The sequence below is a fragment of the Diplotaxodon limnothrissa genome, linkage group LG23, assembly GCF_057381915.1.
Source record: "Diplotaxodon limnothrissa isolate DT_005_m linkage group LG23, D_limnothrissa_male_GT1.1, whole genome shotgun sequence".
Taxonomy (NCBI): Eukaryota; Metazoa; Chordata; class Actinopteri; order Cichliformes; family Cichlidae; genus Diplotaxodon; species Diplotaxodon limnothrissa.
The window spans coordinates 12,152,145-12,173,405 of NC_140617.1; the positions used below are offsets into that span (position 1 = coordinate 12,152,145).

At 42.6% G+C, this 21,261-nt stretch overlaps 1 protein-coding gene across 2 annotated transcripts in view; it reads right to left on the reverse strand.

Moving 5' to 3' along the window:
• The window catches only part of unc13a (unc-13 homolog A (C. elegans)), a 43,236-nt gene that overhangs the window by 13,676 nt on the left and 8,299 nt on the right, over positions 1-21,261 (reverse strand). The window contains exons 6-28 of one of the 2 annotated variants that reach the window (XM_085347090.1): positions 21,137-21,207; positions 20,977-21,031; positions 20,180-20,209; positions 18,406-18,601; positions 17,107-17,226; positions 14,876-15,694; positions 14,269-14,362; positions 13,322-13,368; positions 13,075-13,153; positions 9,663-9,668; positions 9,410-9,484; positions 9,091-9,310; positions 7,833-8,060; positions 7,177-7,318; positions 6,528-6,697; positions 6,281-6,396; positions 4,135-4,298; positions 3,855-4,008; positions 3,595-3,663; positions 3,195-3,284; positions 2,665-2,799; positions 517-650; positions 238-323 (exon numbers count right to left, since the gene is read on the reverse strand). In XM_085347090.1, the coding sequence (XP_085203216.1) occupies positions 238-323; positions 517-650; positions 2,665-2,799; positions 3,195-3,284; positions 3,595-3,663; positions 3,855-4,008; positions 4,135-4,298; positions 6,281-6,396; positions 6,528-6,697; positions 7,177-7,318; positions 7,833-8,060; positions 9,091-9,310; positions 9,410-9,484; positions 9,663-9,668; positions 13,075-13,153; positions 13,322-13,368; positions 14,269-14,362; positions 14,876-15,694; positions 17,107-17,226; positions 18,406-18,601; positions 20,180-20,209; positions 20,977-21,031; positions 21,137-21,207 (3,300 nt within the window). The remainder of the gene's footprint in view (positions 1-237; positions 324-516; positions 651-2,664; positions 2,800-3,194; positions 3,285-3,594; positions 3,664-3,854; positions 4,009-4,134; positions 4,299-6,280; positions 6,397-6,527; positions 6,698-7,176; positions 7,319-7,832; positions 8,061-9,090; positions 9,311-9,409; positions 9,485-9,662; positions 9,669-13,074; positions 13,154-13,321; positions 13,369-14,268; positions 14,363-14,875; positions 15,695-17,106; positions 17,227-18,405; positions 18,602-20,179; positions 20,210-20,976; positions 21,032-21,136; positions 21,208-21,261) is intronic. The other variant, XM_085347089.1, reaches the window with a different exon arrangement.

Consider the following 21,261-nt stretch of genomic DNA (forward strand, 5'->3'; position numbering starts at 1 on the left):
GAGAGTTTAATATAATAGGTGGCTTTTTAATATCCATTTGTATATACTGAGTGGGAGTCCAGCTATGGCCAATAACCAGTGTGCTGAACTACCAGCAGCCGATAGTTAAACAAAAGCACAGACGTTTAATTAAATTCTCTGAATATTAACTGAATTCTTTTCTTTTCTGTGTTTTTGTATGCTCGCTACTTTTAAGACTACAGCACAATACTAACTGTATTATCGGTTTTTACTCACCTTCCATTGCATACTTCATATCCTGAGCAAATAAGTTCCACATAACTTCCGCGCTGATTTTACCCACATTGAGCTCCTGAGGGAATCTGGATGCAGAAGGAGAACATGTAACCGGGAAAGCTGACGAGAGCCTCAGAGTGCAGTTTTAATGGCACTATGAGAAACTGTGGATAACTACATAACATTAAAATGTCATTAAACCCATTCTGTTTAAATTTGTACAAGGAAACAAAGCAAACACAAAGGTAGAACGGCCGTGTAGAAAACTTAGAGACATACTGATTTAGGCAAGGAGTGTAAGAGTTCTTGTCTTCCTCAATGATTGAGACGATAAGTGTGATAAACTTGGACCAGAAGTCGAGGTTTTTGATGCTGGGTCCTTGCTCCTCTGGGGGCACAGCACCCTGCTTGGCCTGGGAAAGCAACAACATGAGTGGCGTTATAATGACTCATGACAATGGCTTTCTGAGGTTTACCTGCTATTATTGCCCCTTTTGGCTGAAAAATCTGCACATAAGTGAATTTTGATCAGTGAAACGGTTTTTAAAGCCGTACAACAGGATGTCCAGAGTCGTGCAATTGTGTAATCTTAATGTGAATTTTACCAATAATATTTCTGTCGTCTGCAACGGGGAGACGTTTTTGGAGGGAAATCTCGACTGCGTTGTTAACTCAACAACTCATACATATTAAACACTTGCTGCTCAAACAGCTTTAAACAGACTGCGAATGTCAACTGTCTGGTCGACTTCTTTGAAACAGCTGAAGATGTGCTGAGAAAAAACAAAACAAAACACTGAGCTGGCTGCTGCAGGGTTTGAAGAGTGAAGAATGATCTTGCAGAGATTTCAACAAAATATAGCAAAGTCCCTCAGGACGAAATGTTTTATTCAAAGAGAAAAAAATGCTTATTTGAAATTCACGGGGAAGTCAGAATTGGGCTTGGTGCTTTAATGAGGGCTCAAAGCAAGTTCTAGAAATCGCTGTTGGAATCGGCTACAGGAGTGACGGATGGAAGAGCCTGGCTTCACCAGACTAAGACACGGACTTACCGCGCACACACACACACACACACACACACACACACACACACACATACAAACCAACAACACACAAGTGTCTACATATGGAATGAGGACAAAACTGAAATCCTTTCTGTATTAGAAATGTAAAAATGTAAATATTATTCTCTTTGTAGTGATGACTTCTGGGTAAAACCGCTGATTTTGATCACTAAAGTTGTACTTCCACCTGTAATTCAATCAGCTGATGAGTTTCTAAAACTTTAAGCTTTTTCCCCTGGTTTGACTTTACTTTGTTTTCACATAAAGAAAACTCCAAACGAAGCAAAATGTGTCTTTTTTATACAAACTGCATGAGAAAGTTCAGTCTGCTTGTTGGCCAGATGTGCAAGAGGAACAATAGCAAAAGCAGGTAGAAGACACAGTATTCTGAGCTACAGGATAACTTTGCAATGTCACTTCTTCCAATTCTTTAAAGTTTGTGTACTCTGCAGGCTTATGGTACTCTGCTACATCCCAGGAAGCAAAGCATGCCTGGCTATCAGAAGGCAAACGCCCAGCATATATTCAGTGGTTGGGTCAGATCATATTCCCACCATAAACGAATCAGTCTGAAGTTCATTTGGAACTGGATCGAGACCGCCTCCCCGAATGCGTCTGTGGTAGATTCACTGCAAGTGCAATTACCCTGCTCGTGTCTGCAGAAGCGAACCGCACCAAGACGGAAAATGAACCAGAATTCAATTTAAGCAGACTTAATGGTGCAGGTGTGAAGGCGCTGAGATTGTGGTTGGGCTGTCATTATTCCCGGCATTTTGCTTAAGGGAAACTGAACCGGACAGAAGTTAAATGTAAGCAAAACGATCATCAGTCACTGGAAATCTACAGCAAAAATTCCAAAGGAAACCTCAATGCCTTTTGCCACTGAATGAAATATACCAAGTTTATGTGTTTTGCTTGGTAACGACCAGAAGCTCAGAACGTTATCAACTAAAAACAGATCTAGTTTGTCCAAAACCAAACATGAACCAAGGAAAAAATGGACTAAACAAATAAACTAAATAAACAAATCATAATTCAGCACTTTTTTTTCTATAATTTGCCGTAAGCAAATTATAGAAGACTGTTGATGTACCTTTAAGTAAATAAAAAATGAACAAATGCAGATACCATCACCATCACACCTGAACATCTGCACTTTTCTAACTGTTTGATTCTGTATGTTCTGAAGTCCAGTACATGTACGCATGCATGGTGTGCTAACAAGGCTTTACTTTTTTGTACTTTATTATGTTTATGCCAAAAAATATCAATTCAAAGTTGATTTTTTTGACAAAGATGGAAAAAGAAAAACATTCACTGACACACACACGCAGACATTCAGCCCATCACTGCTGCTTCTTACCGGGTCTGCCTGATACTCGCGACTGTAGAGCTCATGGCAGTTATTAAAGATGTATTCATAGGTGGAGTTGAGACAGGCTTTGACACAGTCCTTCACTACCTGACTGGCTCTGGGTGGCGACTGGAGCTCTTGGACCTAAACGCAGGCACAAAAATCAGACATGCAGTGACTGGATCATTCATTTGAGCTCACATTTGAAATGATGAATTTATTACAGCTGCAGAATATAGTTAAAGTTTGGCAACAGTGCTCTCCCAAATATGCAACATAGAAGACTGGAGTAGTGAAAATAAAAATCTCCCTGGAGCCTTCATGTGGGAGGTGGGAGAGTTGAAAGATCAGGCAGTGATGCAGGGCAGCAGCACTGACACGTCAGGGGGAAAAATGGGATATTCTGCAGCTTAAATAGACAATGTGAAGAAAGCAGAGTTGGTTTGCAGAATTCTCTCCATTTCTGCTTCTGAAGAAAACCCTTAAATCCAACTCAGCACCAAGCTTTAGGATAAAAATGGAAGAGAAAGAGACTATACCTTCATTCTGAAGAAGGTTATACTGGTGAGCAGATCCACTGTGGACTTGAGGTCCTGCAGTCTCTCAGGACTGCTGGCCGGGAAGTTGTTCTGCAATCGGGCCAAAAAAAGGAAAGAAATCAGAAACGGCGAGCCACAGTACATGAATTCACATCTGTGCTTGTCCAGTTTTTTGCATCTGTGGGCACGATCCAGCATGGTCAATCTTCACTGGCAGCAAGCCCTGTTCTGACTGTGTGGGCGTACATGGTTTCCCCAACGTGTCTGTGCACGTTTTCGATGAACTGTCAATCTAATTAACACATTTGCCTCCTCAAATTGCTTCTGATAAAGAGAGACGTGCAAGGACGCAGAGAATCATTAGTTATAAGCCAGAAGAAATTATAAAAGAGTAACTTACCCGGTACATGGACAGGTCGATCCTCAGAGAGTTATGAAGCTGATCGAGGAGCTTGACAAATCGCTCTTTCTGTGGGTAATAAAAGAAATGTGCTAATAGATTCTGTGATTAAACATAATGAAGATAAAGAGGACACGACAAAGGGAAATAACAGAGAAACTATGCCATTGCGATAGTTAGGGGAAAATTAGTATATAAAACTATTTAATTAATAAAAGTATGACATCTAACTTTATCGATCCAGCTAAATGTTGACTCACCCCAAAATTAGAAGCAGCAAAGCGGTCAGAGGCAGAGACATTGTTGGTTGCCTGGGTGGTGTGGGCGTAGTAGGCATTGATGTTTGCCAGCAGGGTACTCATCACTGCAGGCACACCTGGGCACATGTACTTAGATGACAAGCAGGCAAAATGGCTGGAAATGAGAGGAGGACAGGCAAATGTTAGATTTTTATCTAAACAATCTACGATGCGCCTGAACACATGGGTCTTTCTTATTAACGGTGACGTTCTGGAGTCGGGCAGTCAGCCGGGAACCTACGTCATAGCCTGGTAGATGGACTCGACTCCATAACGCATGGCAAACTCATCTACGATTTCCTGGGGAGTTTCCTCAAAGTACACTTTCCATGCATCATCCCCTTTGGCGTCAGGAATCTTCACCACACCATTATTCTGGATGTCCGTCACATAATGGAAGAGATTCTAAGGAAAAGAAAGCAGAAGGTGGCGTGAGTGAAATAAAAGAGAAAAAAGGCTTGAAAAAATTCAAACAGTTATCACTCGTTTGTAAACAGTTCAGCCATTAAGACAGAGCGCGCTATAACCTCACAAGCTGTTGTGTCTGTTGGCTCTGCTGCATAAAGAGCCATAAACCCACATTATGAGGCCAACACAAGGTGCTGTCTCATCCATAAAACCTTACACCACTGTAAAATATTCTGAGTGGGTTTATAGGCACTTGAGAGGCAATAACAGTGCCCATTTGTCAGTTAAGGTCAGCTAATGTGTTGTGAGTAATGGACTGAGTAATGACTCCATACAAAGTTGGGACTGGTCTACAATCAATCAGCAGAATTTTCTGCACGAACCCAGAGCAGAAACGTGTGTGTGTGATGCCTCTATCTTTGCCTTTATCCAGAGTACTAACTCAAGTTTAATGGGTCAGTTATGAAAGTGAACATCAGTCAAGCAAATTAACTAGTTTAGCTTGGCTCATTTAAGACAGCTTCACACACACATATTCATAAACGCAGGCCGCGAAAACAACATTACACACTTATAACTAGGGCTGCCACAAACGATTATTTTGATAGTCGACTAGTCACCGATTATTTATGCAATTAGTCGACTAATCAGATCATCATCCACTGGACGTAAAACTACAGCTTATTGCACCAGCAGCATCTGCTCTTATATAACTACCCTAACCCTTAAAAGCTTAAAGCACCTTAAAAGCTTTAAGCTTTTAAGGTGCTAACTAAAAATAAAGACAAGATGATAGTTTATTCAATTTTAATGAAATTTGCAGATTGTTTTGGTAAAGTTTAATAAACTCCTTGCTATCTGAAATATAACAGGACACCGGAGTATATTCTCCAGCATCTCACACTTCTGATAATCAGCTGTCTGCTTGACGTTTATTCAGCTGTGTAAAAACTATAACTTTAATCTCAGCCAAACCGATTTACTCAGGAACAAATAAAATACTAAAAAAAAAAAAAAAGCCAAACAACAACATTTTTAATTTATCTAAGTGACTCATATATATTTAACCTGAGTCGCGAAAGACGGCGGTGGGTTTGAAAACAATTTGCCGGGAGTCCGGTGTTCTCACGGCGCTAGTGACCTAGCCTCCGGCTAGCTATCGAGCTAGTGGGTAACAGACGTCTCCGAAAACGTCGGAGCGCTTTTGAAAATATGTGGTGTCCTGATAAACTGAGCCGATATTTGAGGTTTACACAGCTACATTCTCGCCTGAAAATATGTTAAACGTTTATTTTGTGACCCAGAAAGAATAATAAGAGTAATATTAAAACTAACTAGCTACCGCCATTGTTGGAAACTAAGCTGGGCCGCGCTATGAATTCTGGGACACAGCTGCTTCTTCTTCTTCGGGGTTTAACGGCAGCTGGCATCCTTGTACATGCAGTGCTGCCATCTTCTGTTTCAGTCCGTTATTACACTCTTAAATCCTGCTATTATTCCTGCGTCTTTTGCGATCTTACAAAGCTTCAAACGACACGTCGACTATTAAATCAGTCGTCGACGATTTTGATAGTCGACGTAATCGTGACTAGTCGACAAATCGTGGCAGCCCTACTTATAACAAAAGCTAATTTTGTTTGTCAAAGATTCCTGTAAACCTAGCGTAACGGTTTCAGTCAGCACATAGCAAATAAAGAGAAGCGGTTCATTTTGACTCGCATTTAAACGACTGCTGTCTCTTTACACCGCAGACACGACTATGTGCAGAAAACAGTCTTTTTCAGTGTGAACGTCATGCCTTACCTGCTAAAATTAGTTGACATTTTTAGGCAGCCCGTTATGTGAAAAAAAACGATATTTGTCTATGATGCACAAACGGAGGATAATCTGACAAAATGCGCCCTTCTAAAAACAAAGCGGTTGAGAAGCATTCACCCTCTTTAAATGCATGTTCACTCACAGATAAAAAGCGAGTTTACCTCGTGCAGACAGGTGTACTGAACATGATACGGAGCAACCGTTTCCTCGCCTTTGATCTCTACACTTATGTGCATGCGGATGGCCCCAGACACAGCGGATTTGTCAGTACGTTTGTCTGTGAAGAGCGCAAAACACACAGAAACACAGTCACCAGGTCTGCGTTGGAAAGAAATGATGGGTGATGAGATCCAGTATATTAAACGGGGCAGTGTACAGAGAAAAAGGAGTCGTGCCAATTCAACTGACCCAGATTATACCAGACGTCCATCTCTCCGCTCAGAGTGCGGACCTCGATGATGGTTTGACCGAGGAAGTCGTCGGACTCTCGTTTGAACTTCTGCTTCACACGAGACTTAATGTCATCATCTTCATCCCACACTCGCACCTTGATGCGGTCTGAAGAGTTGTGACATTCACTGCAAAGACCAAACCGGAGAGTGAGCCAAATATACTAGGTAAACTGGCAGTTAGACAAGAAGGGCAGATTACTAGGGTGACTCGTACGTATCATATTCTTCAAGCGTAAACAGAAATCACCAGCCTTAAAAATAGACCTTGTTTATTTAACCTCCTAGGATCTGGCATCCACATATGTGGACATCACATTTTGGGTTGTCCAGACCAAAATACTAAATTTTGCTCTACAAGAGCCTGATATTCACTTACGAGGACATTATACTGCCACTGCTCTATCGAAATTTAAAACTAATGTCTTCATATGTGGATCTCATTTTTCTCAGAACCAAAAATCAAGTAAAAAAAAAAAAAAATCACAGAATTCTTTGTTTTTGCAGTTATCAGGTCCCAATCAGCCCAAACAGCAAAGAGAAATTAAAAGAGTTTGGGTCTTAGGAGGTTAATTAACAGTAACCATACAAAAAAGCCAATGACTCACAAATTAAATGTCTCCTCCCAGACGGGGTTGAGGTTGCCATAGATGGTCTTGGTCCTCTTTTTCGTCTTTCCAACCTGGACGGTTACATACGGATCACTGGAACCAGTTTTATCCTTGGCTTGTAGACCCTGGGCACACAACACTAGGAAGAAGGAAAAAAAAGCCAAGCTGGTAAGGCCAGTGGGTTTATGCAGCGGTCCCCAACCCCCGGGCCTCGGACCGGTACCGGTCCGTGAGTCGTTTGGTACCGGGCCGCGAGAGTTGAGGCTCAGGTGTGAAATGTATTGTTTTTTAATCGGTTTTCAGCGTTATTTTGTTATCATTTTTATCGTTAACTCTGTTTTCCTGGGTCTTTTCACGTGTGTTATGAATAAATCTTCTTTTTTCCGGTACCGGTACTAGTTTTATTTTGTTGTATTTATCCGTGACACCTTAAAGGTCCGTGAAAATATTGTCGGGCATAAACCGGTCCGTGGTGCAAAAAAGGTTGGGGACCGCTGGGTTTATGTATACGTGTGCGTGTGTGCGTGCGTGTGTGTGTTTGGATGGAAACAGATGCCTCTTAATTCAACTGACCTTCTGAGCTACTGCCCCACAGACGCCACCTGTGTTCACTGCATATAAACAGCAGCTTGTCTCTTTTTATAGACACAAACCTGTGATGCTGATCTTGGCCGACCATTTAGAGGTGCCATCGAGCACGCTCTGTTTGATCTGCTTCATCTGGGTGACATGTGTGGACTTGAGGACGGTGAACACTTCCTGAATGAGTTCAAAGATCTCTGGTTTGTTCCTCTCACGGATCTTCATGCGATCCTTAAGAACCATGATGATATTTTGAGTTCGGTCCTCGGCGCCGTGCTTGGAGCTCTTCTCTGCCGCTCCTGGTTGGCAAGAAAATTGAGAAGTAAAAGAATCAGATTTGTAAACAAAAACGGAAAAAGGTGCCATGTGAGATGAGAAGTGAGCTCACGCTTACTGATCCTGAAATCATGGTGGATAAATTTCTACAATTTTTCAGATGATTTCAAACGAATATCATAACACTATAATAACAACTTTGGTGTATTTCATGAAATATAAGAGGATGCTTTTGCAGGGCTATAAAATGCTGAGTGAAAAAGATGGAAAGAGAGCGAGGCGGATCACAAGAAAAGACAAATGGTTTGTAATATCCTCTCATGAAAACAACGAAAATAGGAATGTAGGAGTAAGAAGAGAAGGAGGAGGGAGGAAGGCTCTGTGCTTGGAACTGACAAATAGACAGGAGAGGAAATAAATGGACTACATTGTTTTCTATTATTAATAAATATAAATAAAAAGAACTGACACCGCAAAAAGTCTAAAACGGAAACTCAGCAAAAGGGTATTTTCTGCGATCCTTTCTCACTCTCATGTCTGTAATCATTAAAACCACATTCACACACTTCATATATCACTGACAGATGCATTTATGACAATATGGGCAATTAGTTAAGACGCTTCAGAGCCAAGGAATCAAACAGTGGCCCTCCCAGACAGTGGATTACCCACTCTACCTCTTCTAAATTTAGCTGAATATCTAACTGATCTGAGCCTTTCTGTTCACTGATAGCTGAAGTTGGCATCGGGTCTCTGATGGAAGGCCAGTGAAAAAAAGATAACCTGCCAGTATTAAAAAACTTAAAAATATAATGTTTTTAAAAAAAGTGAAACGATTAAAAATGATAATTTATAAAAGCCAGCCGGAGATACTGGTTGTATTTATCTGAATTTACACCGTCTTTTTGCGCCAGCAGTGACTGGGAGTGTTTACCCGCTGCACATATGAGCTGCTAAATTTAGATTTCATTGTCACGTTTGTAAACTAGTCACTTCACTTCATTAATGCTTTGGGGGCTGAAATGGAGTGATGCCTCCCGGCGTTCATCTTACTTTGCAGACAGTCGGCGTTGAGTAGATCCTGGCACTTCTCGTGGCATTTCACCCCACACTCAGTACAGCGCATGCCCTGGCGAGCAATACCCCAGAGGAGTCCCTCACATTCATAGCAGTACGTGGGTGTGGTGGCTGTCCACACCTCAAAGTTGTGTGGGGTGGTGCAGGAAATAGGATATATGAGGGCCTGGAGGGTCTTCTTATAGACATGACTCTTCTACAAGGTTGTAAGAAAGATAAGCCCAAGGTCAGCAGAGTTAAAGCTTATGAGCAGTATTTGAAATAATTTAATTAAAGAATATAAATGTGGACTGACCAGTTCTTCATTATGTAGGGTACTTGATGTCAGGGCTGAGGTGATGCCCGCCTTCCTGGAGTTCTGGACCAAGGACTGTGTGATGGAAGAAGGGTGGTCAGTATAATATCTTCTTTAATCGTGATAAATCTCAGAGTAGGAGATTACAGCTGCATATTTTTGTTTGGAGTGACCACTTTGGTCGGTACCAGAAAACGAGTATATCTTCATAACCAACTGCAGATATTTCATAAACAAAAGGTGCGTTACTCACCATAGCCTGTAGCAGTGAAGTGAAGTTGGGAGAAAAAAGGTAGAAATGTATTAGAAAAAGGCAACAGAGGAGAAAGAGGTTTACACAGAGAATTAAAATTGCAAGAATGGCTGAGAAATGGATGCACTTTTTATGCATATGTGGTAGTTTTGTGAAAAAGCAACAATGAAGCGATTAGGGAATCAAGGGAGACTGGGATTTTTCAGAAAATCTCTGCTGCATTTCCACCTGAATATTAGATTTCTGAATGAAATACTAGTTGCTGCTCATTCAGGCAGTGTTCCACTCTGATAAATCAATAGCAGACAGTCTGACAAGTTGTTTGTGTGTGTGCATGTGTGTGTGCATGTGTGTGTGTAAATGAGAGTGATGAAAGAGGTGCACCTGCCTGTCAGTGCATGGTGGGTGTTTATGAGCGTGGCACTCAGCTTTGACTGGCAGCTGATTTAAGAGTCGGCATTATTTCAGCTCCCAGTGCACAATGTGATTTGGCATCAAAGCAACAATTTGACATATCATATGCTAAATATGCTTATTGGCTTTCCTGCTGTGAGTTAGATGAGAAGACGTAACCACTCTTGTGCTGTGAAAACAAAAGCTATAGACAGCAGCTAGCATGGATCTGTCAAGAGGTGACAAACCAGCATATCTACAGCTATCAATAGCATGCTATGCTTAGGATGTCAAACCAAAGTGTGAAACCACCAGTTGAAACTCCTAACAGGGTTAGTCAGGCCTTAACTTTTAGTCTTTATGACAAGCAAAGTTAAGCTGGTTTATTTAAGAACAGCAGGATCAGTTTTTCAGACACATTTCAACGTTGCTTTATGATGCTTTTATTTGGTAATATGGTATTAAGTTGTAACTATAGCGGTGCATGTATCATGTGCATTATGTAACTTATTTTGTTTATCGATGCTGAATCGCTTAAACTGATCCCAATGTCTCTGTCAGGGTCCCTGTGCCTACCCGGTCGGCTCAGTACGGCTACATATGTTTTGTATTCCTTTTTTTATTTTTTTCCTGCTCTCTCCTTTCCCCTCTTTCCCTCCTCCCTCTGCCTGGGCGGAGCTCACCTGCGGGCTCCTGCCCTTGGCCCACGCACCTGTGGCTCATCACGAGTGATCCAGCCCCTTTATAAGACGGCAGCCCTGTGTTTCTCGTCGCTGGACCGTTGCCGACCCTTGTCAGTGTAACCCCAGCTCAATGACTTCAGAAGTGTTTCATAGCGATTTACCTAACTACCCCTTCGTGTCTCTGTGTACAGATTCCCTGGACCTACCCCTGTGTTACCCGAGTGAGTGGAGTGTGAGGAGGAGTGGACGGAGAGTGTGCGAGTGTGAAGAGGAGTGGACGGAGAGTGTGCGTGTCTTCCCCGTTCGTGTGTGGACCCCCGGAGCCCGGCTTTCCCCTCACTTTTGTAAATAATCACCTGGTGCATCATAATAAAGACTCTTGTGCTTTCAAGACCTAGAGCCTGCGCGTGAGTCCGTTCAGTCCCGTTGTGACAGTCTCTGACCATGCTTATGATTGCTAACAGATTACTGCGGTCACCCGCTTACTTTTAACGTGAAAGTTGTGCCTTTTGAAATGTGACTGCAGCACTGAGGCAGAAATTTTAACCATTTTCCTCCAGTGCCAGGAAGCAACCTCCAGCAAACACTTGGTTACACGTGGTTACCAGATAGCAGTGTTGGGGAGTGTACCGGCGTTACGTATTTAAAATACAAAATACGAGTAACTGTATTCTGTTACTGTTACCGTTTAAAAAGATGGTATTCAGAATACAGTTACTTTGTTGAAATAAAGGGATTTCACGGCGGTCTTTTCCTGTTTCATATGTTAGGCCGGTGTCCTGCAGGTTTTAGATCTCACCCTGGATCACCACACCTGAATCAAATGATTAGTTCGTTACCAGGCCTCTGGAGAAAATCAAGACATGTTGAGGAGCTAATTTAGCCATTTAAATCAGCTGTGTTGGATCAAGGACACATCTAAAACCTGCAGGACACTGGCTCTCGAGGACTAACGTTCCCTACCCCTGTGTTAGGCTGTCCCCTCTCTATTTTTGGTAATTCCACGCCGGCGAAAACTCCAACAAAACACGCATTAAGAGGCTCTAATTCCTGGGTCTCAATCTCGCGGCCCATTTCACCTCTACTTGCGGCCCACATAATGACGTGACGAAATATTTTTAAAAATTATTGTTCAAAAAATGATTTAATATGAAGGCAACAGGTAGAGTGTTACAGGCATAGCCCTAACGAATGTAGCCTCATGGGCAGCGTAGCCCAGTTGTAAGTAAGCTATTAAGACTCGACTCTACACTGTGTTCGTGTTTTTAGCAAAGTTGACCCAGACAACAAAGTAAAGCTTGTTTTCGGCTATGAGCCCGACACGAACCCGGCGTATTAGCCAGAGGAACCTTTACTACGGTTCGGAGCTGCGGACCTGTTTTATATACGCGCGGAATAGTTTTCTATATGAGATCGCTGCAAAAAGTGCAGCTTTACCTAATATCCACCTTACTGTTACTCATTTTATATTAAGATTTAAAAATCTAGTTGGCATTGCTATGGCGAGTAACCTTCAGTAAAAGTAATAAATCACAGAGCAATAGTCATTCATGTAGTTGTAAAAAGCATGATAATATATCAAGTAATCCAAAGTATTCCATTACATTATTCTCATTGAGTAACGTAATGGAATATGTTACAAAATACATTTTGGGGAATGTATTCTGTAACCTGTAGTGGATTTAAAAGTAACCTTCCCAACACTGCCAGATAGTCACCGATTGGTCTTTACCTCTGTGTGAATTAGGATTAAGCGAGTGATAATAATTAAATGATAAAAAACCCCAAACTGTGACAACCAATGTGCTCTCAAAACCTGAATACGCTTGTGGTTTTCTTTTATTCGCACATTCCTTAGAATGACACGGAGATACAGAGTGCGTCTGTCTACATTCTAAGAAAAGTGACAATAGACGTCTGCAAAAGATGTGTTGGTAATGAGATAGTGTCAAAAAGGCATAGGGATCATGGCATGGTGGGGTAATAAAGGTCTGTTATATGACAGCATGTAGCAGACATCAGCGTCAGTCAGAGAAAACCTCTGGCCTCTGCCGCTGGCCTCTCTGCCTTGCTTCATGCCCTGTCAGACTTTAACAGCAGGGCAATGCATTTTCTTTAACAGCATGGATGCAGTGGAGTAAAGGACAGAGAACAACAGGAGTAAAAATAGTAGAATATTAGAAAAGATCGTGAAAATAAACATAGTAGAGAATCAGACAGAAAACAGGAGTAACATTTAAGGATGAGAGCACGGACTGCTGAGCCAAGTGAGATGGATCTGGGAAATGTGAGACACTTAGTCACGGGAACATAAAGAGATTAGTGCAGAAACTCACCAGATCGCTGACCAGAGGCATTGCTTTTCTCTTCCTGAGGTCTGGCATGCTGTCAATACTATACAGAGCACCACCCATCCTGGAGAGAAAACATACTTTAAACATCGGCTATATTTTCAGCTAACAGCTAGAACCTTCACTGTGAATAAGTTACAAAATAAATGCACTGAGACACTGGTCTTTCTTTTTGGTCGATAAGTTATAGATTTTCAATAGCTGCAGCGGTGTCAGCCTCATGGTTACTTACCCTGCTGACAAAAGCAGAGAGGCAATGCCAACACTTTCTCCTCGGGCCTGTGGAGAAAGAGAAGGAAAAGATGAGATGGAAAAACCGGGAAAAGGCAGCCTTCCAGAAAACTACAACGCTGTAGTTCCAATTGTAGTTTGTAGTTCGCTCAATGACTGCAGGTGTTCTCAAAGTCATGATTTACAACAGAGTGAAAAAAACTACACTGTGTGTATTTCTTAGTGAGTGTGGGGATTATTGACATCAGCAGTGAGTTCTGTGTTTGTGGAAGAAGATTACAGCGGGATGGCTATCCGTGTAATCATTTCTCTAATTCTATCTGCTCCATTATTGAAAGACATGTTCTTTGTCCGCTTGGCTCTTCAAACAATGACATGCGGCACTGATACTAACGTCACACTATACACAGAAATAGCCCTGATTGATACAAACACCAGGCTTTGGAAAGGACGCTTAACAGACTTGCAACAGCTTCCTATGTGCGTCTTGCGCTCATCATAAATATCTGTGAGCCATACAGATACATACGATACAAATTAGATTTATTAACACACTACAGGGCACACCCACCTGAGAGCCAGCTCCTGCCATGGGTAATCAGAATGGACTACATGCATTCGCTACGAGGATGGCAAACAACTGAAAAGAAAATAATGAAATGGCAAAAACAATACAGGGGGTAAACAGAAACTATCAAACACAAGACAATATAATCCACAGCTGCGACCAAAAACTGGGAAAAATGACAGACTAGTCAACGAAAGCTGGAAAAATACAGAGTAAGAACAGGACATGCAGGGATTGATGCAACAAGGCAATCAGCAGAGCAGCAACAGAACCGCACTCTAAGATCCGTTCCTGCCAATGAAGGGATTCACCTGACAGTGACTGCAAGCAAGAGGACCATACAAATAAACTGAACACACACAGACACATCCTGGCAGTACCTCTTGTAGTTGTAGTCGTACTCTGCTGAAAAGTCGAAGCCAGTTGGCTTTAGCTCTGGCAGGACCGGGCTCCATGATTTCCCTTTTTGGGAAGCTGAAATATGGTTTGAGAAAGAAGTCAGCTCACAATTGCCGCACGCTAAGTCAGTGAAATGAAGAGGTGAGCAACATCTGTTAACCACAAGCATGTTGATTGGTATATAGGCTTTAATACAAAATTATTATTATTATTATTTTGTCTGAAATAATAAAAAAGTGTGTCTGTCTAAAAATACGCTTTTCCTGGTATGTGAATACATTATTTTAAGTGATTTTATCTCCATACAGTAAGTGGTTGGTTAGTGTTAACTTTAAAATTAATTATTTTGTGCAGGTGTTGTTTAGGCTAATACTTGCTGGTAGGTAATTTTAGTGAAATTGGATGTAAAGGGAAGTGTCTTTGGAGCTGAGACCACACATACTGAGTTGGTGTCAGTAAAGAGTAGTGACCCGTCCTTGTCCCTTTACTGGTGTTTTCATGTGTAGGTCATAGCAACTTGAAGTACATCTATACATAACTACATAAGTAATTTTGAAATTTTCCCTTTATAACAATATGCAACTTCACCTTGCAACAGGAGGCTCCTCTTTCTTCTGTTCAAGAGCCAGAGGGACACTCTCTGTTGCCGGAGGAAGCTCGGGGGGCTGAGGTTCCTCCTTTGGCACTTCAGATTTGGGCTCAGGCTCCAGAGGCTTGCTGTCTGGAGCTGGAACCTGTGATGTAGTTGTGGGGGTGGGTGTAGTTGTAGTTGTGCCAAAGAGATCCTGCTGTGTGGGTGCAAAGGGAGGCTTGGTGGAATCTGCAAGAGAAGGGGCCATTGTGCTGTCCTGTGAGACCGGAGGTAGGCCAGCAGCCGTGCTGGGAGACTGAGGCCGATCCTGGGCAAGTCGCTGCTGATGCAGCGACGTCTGCTTCTCCAACGGCGGCCTGGTGGAGGAGAGACCATCAGAAGGGGGCATCAAGGTGGGGACAGTGCTTGTGGGTGTGGGGGTATAGGGAGGCTCCTGGTCTTCACTCAGTGTGCCATCCAGTGGATACATTTCTTCATCTTCCTTATATGACATCTCCTCCTCCTCCTCATAGTTGTAATCTCCCTCCTCCCCATACATGTCTCCCTCTTCTTCGTCATACAGAGCCCCCTCCTCCCCTCCATCTTTGAGGTAGCCTCCCTCATCGCTGTAGATGCCTTGGTGATCCTCACCATCCCAACCTGGGGAATCTTCCTTGCCGTAGCTGACCGAAGAGTGGCAGGAATGATAGGAGTCGTTCTCATCGTAGAATTCCGAACCTCTCAAGCTTTCACCGTCCTCGGGAACGAACTCCTCGCTGAGCTGCGAGCTGCCTCGACTCAGCTCTCCCGACGAAGCGTAACGACTGTCTGTGGGACTGAAGGCAGGGGAAACGAAAACACGTGTTAGATAAGCCTTTGGTTATTAAGTAAACTATATCTATTTCCACGTTTGGGTGTCACAGAGATACTAAAGGAGCTTGTGTTGGGACCGGAAAGGGAGAGAGCTAACCACCAGGAGAAGAGGAGTGACTTTAAATCACACCCAGAATGGGCTTTGGACTAGTGATGCAACTGCAAGGGGACTCATCTGTTTAGTAACAGGAATGCTTACTATGATTGTTAGTTCAAACACAAATTTGTACAGAATCACACGCATACAAAAGCACACTAGATTGCAGAAACACAACGATGCATTTTTCATAAAGTAAACATTTAAATTGTTTAATTTAAAACAAAAGAAGTTAACCTGACGAGGTTCAGGATAATTTAGCAGACTGGTGGAAAAAGGCAGATAAATTCACAATGATAAATGAAGCCATTAGACTGAATCAGCGAGAGATATGAGACACATAGAAAGATTATTTCCTTAAACACACTCTGACAGACGCACACAAACACCGGCTTTGTTGTTTTCGGCTCTATTGATTACAGTCCTGCTGGTTTAATAATGCATAGTGCACGAACAGTAAAGGACACAAAAGTATGGCTGAATGGACAAATAAATACTCAATCACACCAACCCCCAGTTTTCCTATTCATAACCTATCCTGCAATCTCTCTCTCTCTTCCGTCTCAAAGACTAACACAGACAGTGACAAATGCTTGCATAATTTGTGAGTCTAAACACATGTCTGCCCTCTTTCTTCACAAAGAATGTAAAACAAAACATGATGAAATGAAGATGAAAAAGAACGCAATCTGTCTCGGCCTCTCTGCTCGGCCACATTATTGGGCTGACGGGCTCCTGCTGTCTCACAAGTGGAAATTAAATGTGTATAATTACCAAGTATGGGACACCCACAATAAGACAGGGCCCTTCTTAAAGTCTCACATACAGAGTGAAGCTGTAATAACAAGCTGTCATGAAAACAGATGGGCACGCTCACACAGACTCACACGGGCAGTTCTACAAACTCCAACCGACAATTAACCTCTCTGTCTCCGACTGTTACGAAACACCACACACACGCATCCCACCGATCGCTCACCCACACATGTAAAGACGACACAGCACAGAACTTCTAAAGATTGAGGGGACAAGCGTGATCGTTTGTGATTCTTCACAGGAACACAGTAAGGATAGATGCAGGTTCGGTAGTTTCCTCTAAAATATACAGAATATACATATACAAAGATAGGGTAAGAGCGCATGCATGCAAGCACAGCGAGCGAGGAGGACGGGACAAGTCCACCACTGACGTCACAGCGAGACGGAGTCACAGGCTGGAGCAGAAGGAAGAAGAAGAGGAAGAGGAGGAGAAGTTAGAGACGAGGTACAGAGACCCACCTATCGGACAGCGAGTGCCTACTGTCTAGAGAATACTGACGACTGGTGCGCCGGCTCGACCCTGAGCCTGAGTCGATATCACTGCGCCCGTTGGTGGCCGAGTCTAAACTATCATAGCGTCTGGTAAGAGGAGCAGGGGAGGAGGTGGGGAGGAGGGGAGAGGTGGGAGAGGAGCATCAGTAGAGCTCAGTGCAAATATTGGAAAGACAGCTATAACTCAAACTGAGCCTCTGTGCCGCCTGCTTAACGACAACTTCACAAAGTTGTCTTAAAACATCAGTCAGGCGTCCACATGAACATGAAAATATCACTTGCTGTTATTCTTCCCGCCAGCGTTTAATGATCCACAGCAGTCCTGGCTCAATCTTAATTTGGAGTTAATATGAGGCTGAGGTTATTTCAACCAAATGCAGATATTCCCGTCATTTCAGTGGGAAATTTCATCTTCTAGGGAATTTTGCACTAATAAGCGAATATCTTTTGAACACGGCCTCTTTGCTCGTCTAAATCAGATTACCGAAAACTCATATTAACTTCAGATGAATACATTTGCACGGGACAAGGAATATGGATTTCACTCATCATTTACACTGGAAGTGGATGGGGAAGGGCTCTCTTTACAGAGAGTATAAAAAGGAGAAACAATAACAGCAAGTACAACCTGCTGAAAATATGAACCTGTCCATTAAGCTTCTGCACAAAGACGTCTCACTGACGCTGAGATTTATTATATCCATCTCAGCCTTGACAAAGCAAATGGTCAAACTTTCAATTTAAGCTTTTCTGAGAAATGCATGAGTTTAGAGCCTCTCCTCCTTTCATATATACATGTCTAAAGTGACGACCATTATGTTCAGAAATCACAAGGGGTTTCTGATGCTCACACACTCGACGTGCACACACAGATGCAAGCACGCGCACACGCATTCGCACGTGAAAGATAACCACAAAGGCCCGCTTCATACAAAACCTGTATACAAGAACTCTGCACCCCAGCATGCTTGTATACACTGAGGCCAGGGTTATTCTCTAGAGAAGGAGAGCACAGTGGGACATGTTACTATGTACAACACAGTGCAACAAAACAAGGCCGCAGGGGCTCACTTGTCTCATGGCTATGAGCTAGACGGGGAGGAGTGCTCCGTTTACGAGCAGCGTGATGTTAAATTCACAACGTTAAAACATTTAGATCTTCTGTGTGACCAAAAACTCCTCTCTCTATGTTGCATTTAAACTTTATGGTGCACATAGGCAAAATAAAACCCTGTTTTTCAGTCTCAGTAGTAGTACGCCTGTTACCTCATAGCTCTGTGATCATAGTCCAGCTCATTGATGTCGTCAGTGTAGGAATGTCTGTGGTGCTGGTGCCTCATGGGATACTGGTGCATGGAAGCATTGGGCTGGGAGGTGGTGTAGTAAGGAGGTGGGATGCTGTTACTGGTCTCACTGCGGTAGTCGCTGTCCCTGTCATCCACTGCGCTGTCTGGGTCCTCGTCTGTTCACCAAAACAGCGGGAGACAGAACGAAGTGAGGTTGGCGAGACAAAAAGATGACGACCATTGAGTACATTGAGTGTGTAATGAAAGAGCTGGGGCGTAGAGAAGGGGGGTGGTCTTGTTTCTTTTCAGATAGTTGAAGTCTCTGCTCAGAATCCAGTTTTTTTCCTTCTCATTCAATCCTAAATGAGAGCCTAAAAATCAGGGGGGAAACATCTGTAGGCCTGTGACTATGTAATTCCCCTATAATTAAATGGAATTTTAATCTATTTTAATTTAAATTACAATGTAACTGTATTGACCTACAAATACTTAGATTGTTAGGCTAGAATAAAAGAATAACAAGACACGTTTTTACAGGAAACAGAGAAAACTGTTTTTTACGGTGGCCCTGAGAGGTCAAACGGACTGCAACTTAAGAAAACACCAGCAATAAGAAAAACGCTGCAAAAGCACACAAAACACAATGGAAATAGGAAAATCGACAACAGAAATAGGAAAAAACAAAACAGAAATAGGAAAAGCGAAAACATAAATAGGAAAAAACAGATTTTTAAAAGCACAAGAGAAGTGTGTCTGGGGAGACAATAAACGGACGGACCAGTTGCAGGAACCCAAAACATGGTAGTTTTATCATGATTCATATAATACTGATGACGGATTTTTAGGCTAATAGTTAGGCTAGCACACTTACCTCTCATCTCTTCGTTCCTCACAAAACCAATAGATCCTCCACTTCTTTTAATTGTCTCCCAGCGCAATTCTTAGCATGTTTTGGTTCCTACAACTGGTCCGTCGGGTTATTGTCTCCCCAGAAACACTTCCCTTGTGCTTTTGGAAATCTGTTTTTTCCTATTTTTGTTTTTGTTTTTCCTATTTATGTTTTCTTTTTTCCTATTTACATTGTCGTTTTTCTATTTCCATTGTGTTTGGGCGCTTTTGCTGCGTCTTTCTTATTGCTGGTGTTTTCTTAAGTTGCCGTCCGTTTGGCCTCTCAGGGCCACCGTAGTTTTGGATCTTGATTTGTAGATTCTGTATAATTATTTTTAAATTGTGAAACTTTCCCCCCACTCAGTCTTTTATTAAATGATTCATCCTATCCACAGTATGTCTTCATGAAAGACTGACCTGCTGCTAATAAACCCATACAGCTGTGAGATGTTTGATCAGGTCGACCAGCGGGTTGAAACGATTTGCAAAAGATTCCGATTTTGTGGAAACAGAGTTTTAGACAGTTCAGTGCCTGAGATGCAAGTGGGAGTTATTCGGTTATGTGCTTCCTGTCTCATAATGAATCACTCGAAAATAACTCATCTTTATCTCATCAAATATGTATGCATCCTGAGTTTGGCTAGAGCTGCATTCAATTTCATTTTAACAGTTTGAGGTATTATTGCAAAAGCAAGGGTATGAGGTGAGAGGAAGTTCAGGGAGGATGTGTGGAGAAGAAATACTTTTTTGGCAGTTAATGGTCTCTGAGGAATACTATGCAAGGAGATCATTACATTAAGTGAGACATGGACAATAAATACAGAATTACTCCAAGTTGTTAGCAGAACTGCATGAAAGAAACTTACTTTGTTGATCTCCCCACAGACTCCAATTACCTGCGAAGAGATAAAGGAGTTGGAAAAACCAAATTAGGTTTGGGCCACAAATTAAACACACAAACAAATTAAACACACAAGCAGTCAACAAAACCAGGGTAAACAAACGAGGAGGATCGTTAGCCCTCAGAAATAATTGTTTTATGATGTAAATATGTGTGGAGAGAGTTTATAAGTGGCTGTCTATGTGTGTGTGTGTGTGTGTGTGTGTGTGTGTGTGTGTGTGTGTGTGTGTGTGTGTGTGTGTGTGTGTGTGTTTGAGCAGAGAAAAACACAAGGTCTTTAGAAAAAGCTGTTTTTAAGGCAGCTGGCCTCGATGCAGTTAGGTAACACACACATCTTCTTTGCACAAACACAAGCACCGTGATGCAAACCAAACCCCTCTCTCCACGGGTCCATAGTATCCACACAGTTATGCACCTGCTCCCAGTGTCACCACTGCCAGACAGGCGGACAGGCGTGGGAGTGTGTCTGACACCCCCCGTATGTCATCTCACATTCATCACGGATCTATCACCTGTAAGTCATTCTAGTGTTCAGGCAGGCATGCATTTGTGATTAATCTCATCGGCTCTCCTTCCTCTCGCCAGCTAACCTTTCCTTCATCTATTAGCTTCATTTCAACCTCCTGTCTACGCCTCTTCTCAGTAAGCTGAGGAGCCAGAGGAGAGGGAGTGGGGAGAGGAAACACAGGAGGCATAAAAAGGGCACAGCAGGATCGGGCGCAGGAGGAGGTAAATGCAGAAGAGGAGGCTGGCGGCACTCACAGCACTGTGTGGATGGTGCATGTAGTGGTCGCTCCTGCTCTTCCTGATAGGCGTACTGAGGCAAAGAAAAGCGGCAACAACAGACGAATAAGGAAACAATACAATGCAGAAAAAGTTGTGGTAATACAGTAAAGAGTATTCAGCAGAATAAAATTCTTACATCTTGATCTCTCATGGCATTAAGTTGTTCAAGTTTCTTCGCCCAGTATCTGGCCTCTTCCTCTGGGATGTCTGCAGAAACAGAAACACTTGAGATTCTCCACTTGGCACGTGAAATATTGGGCG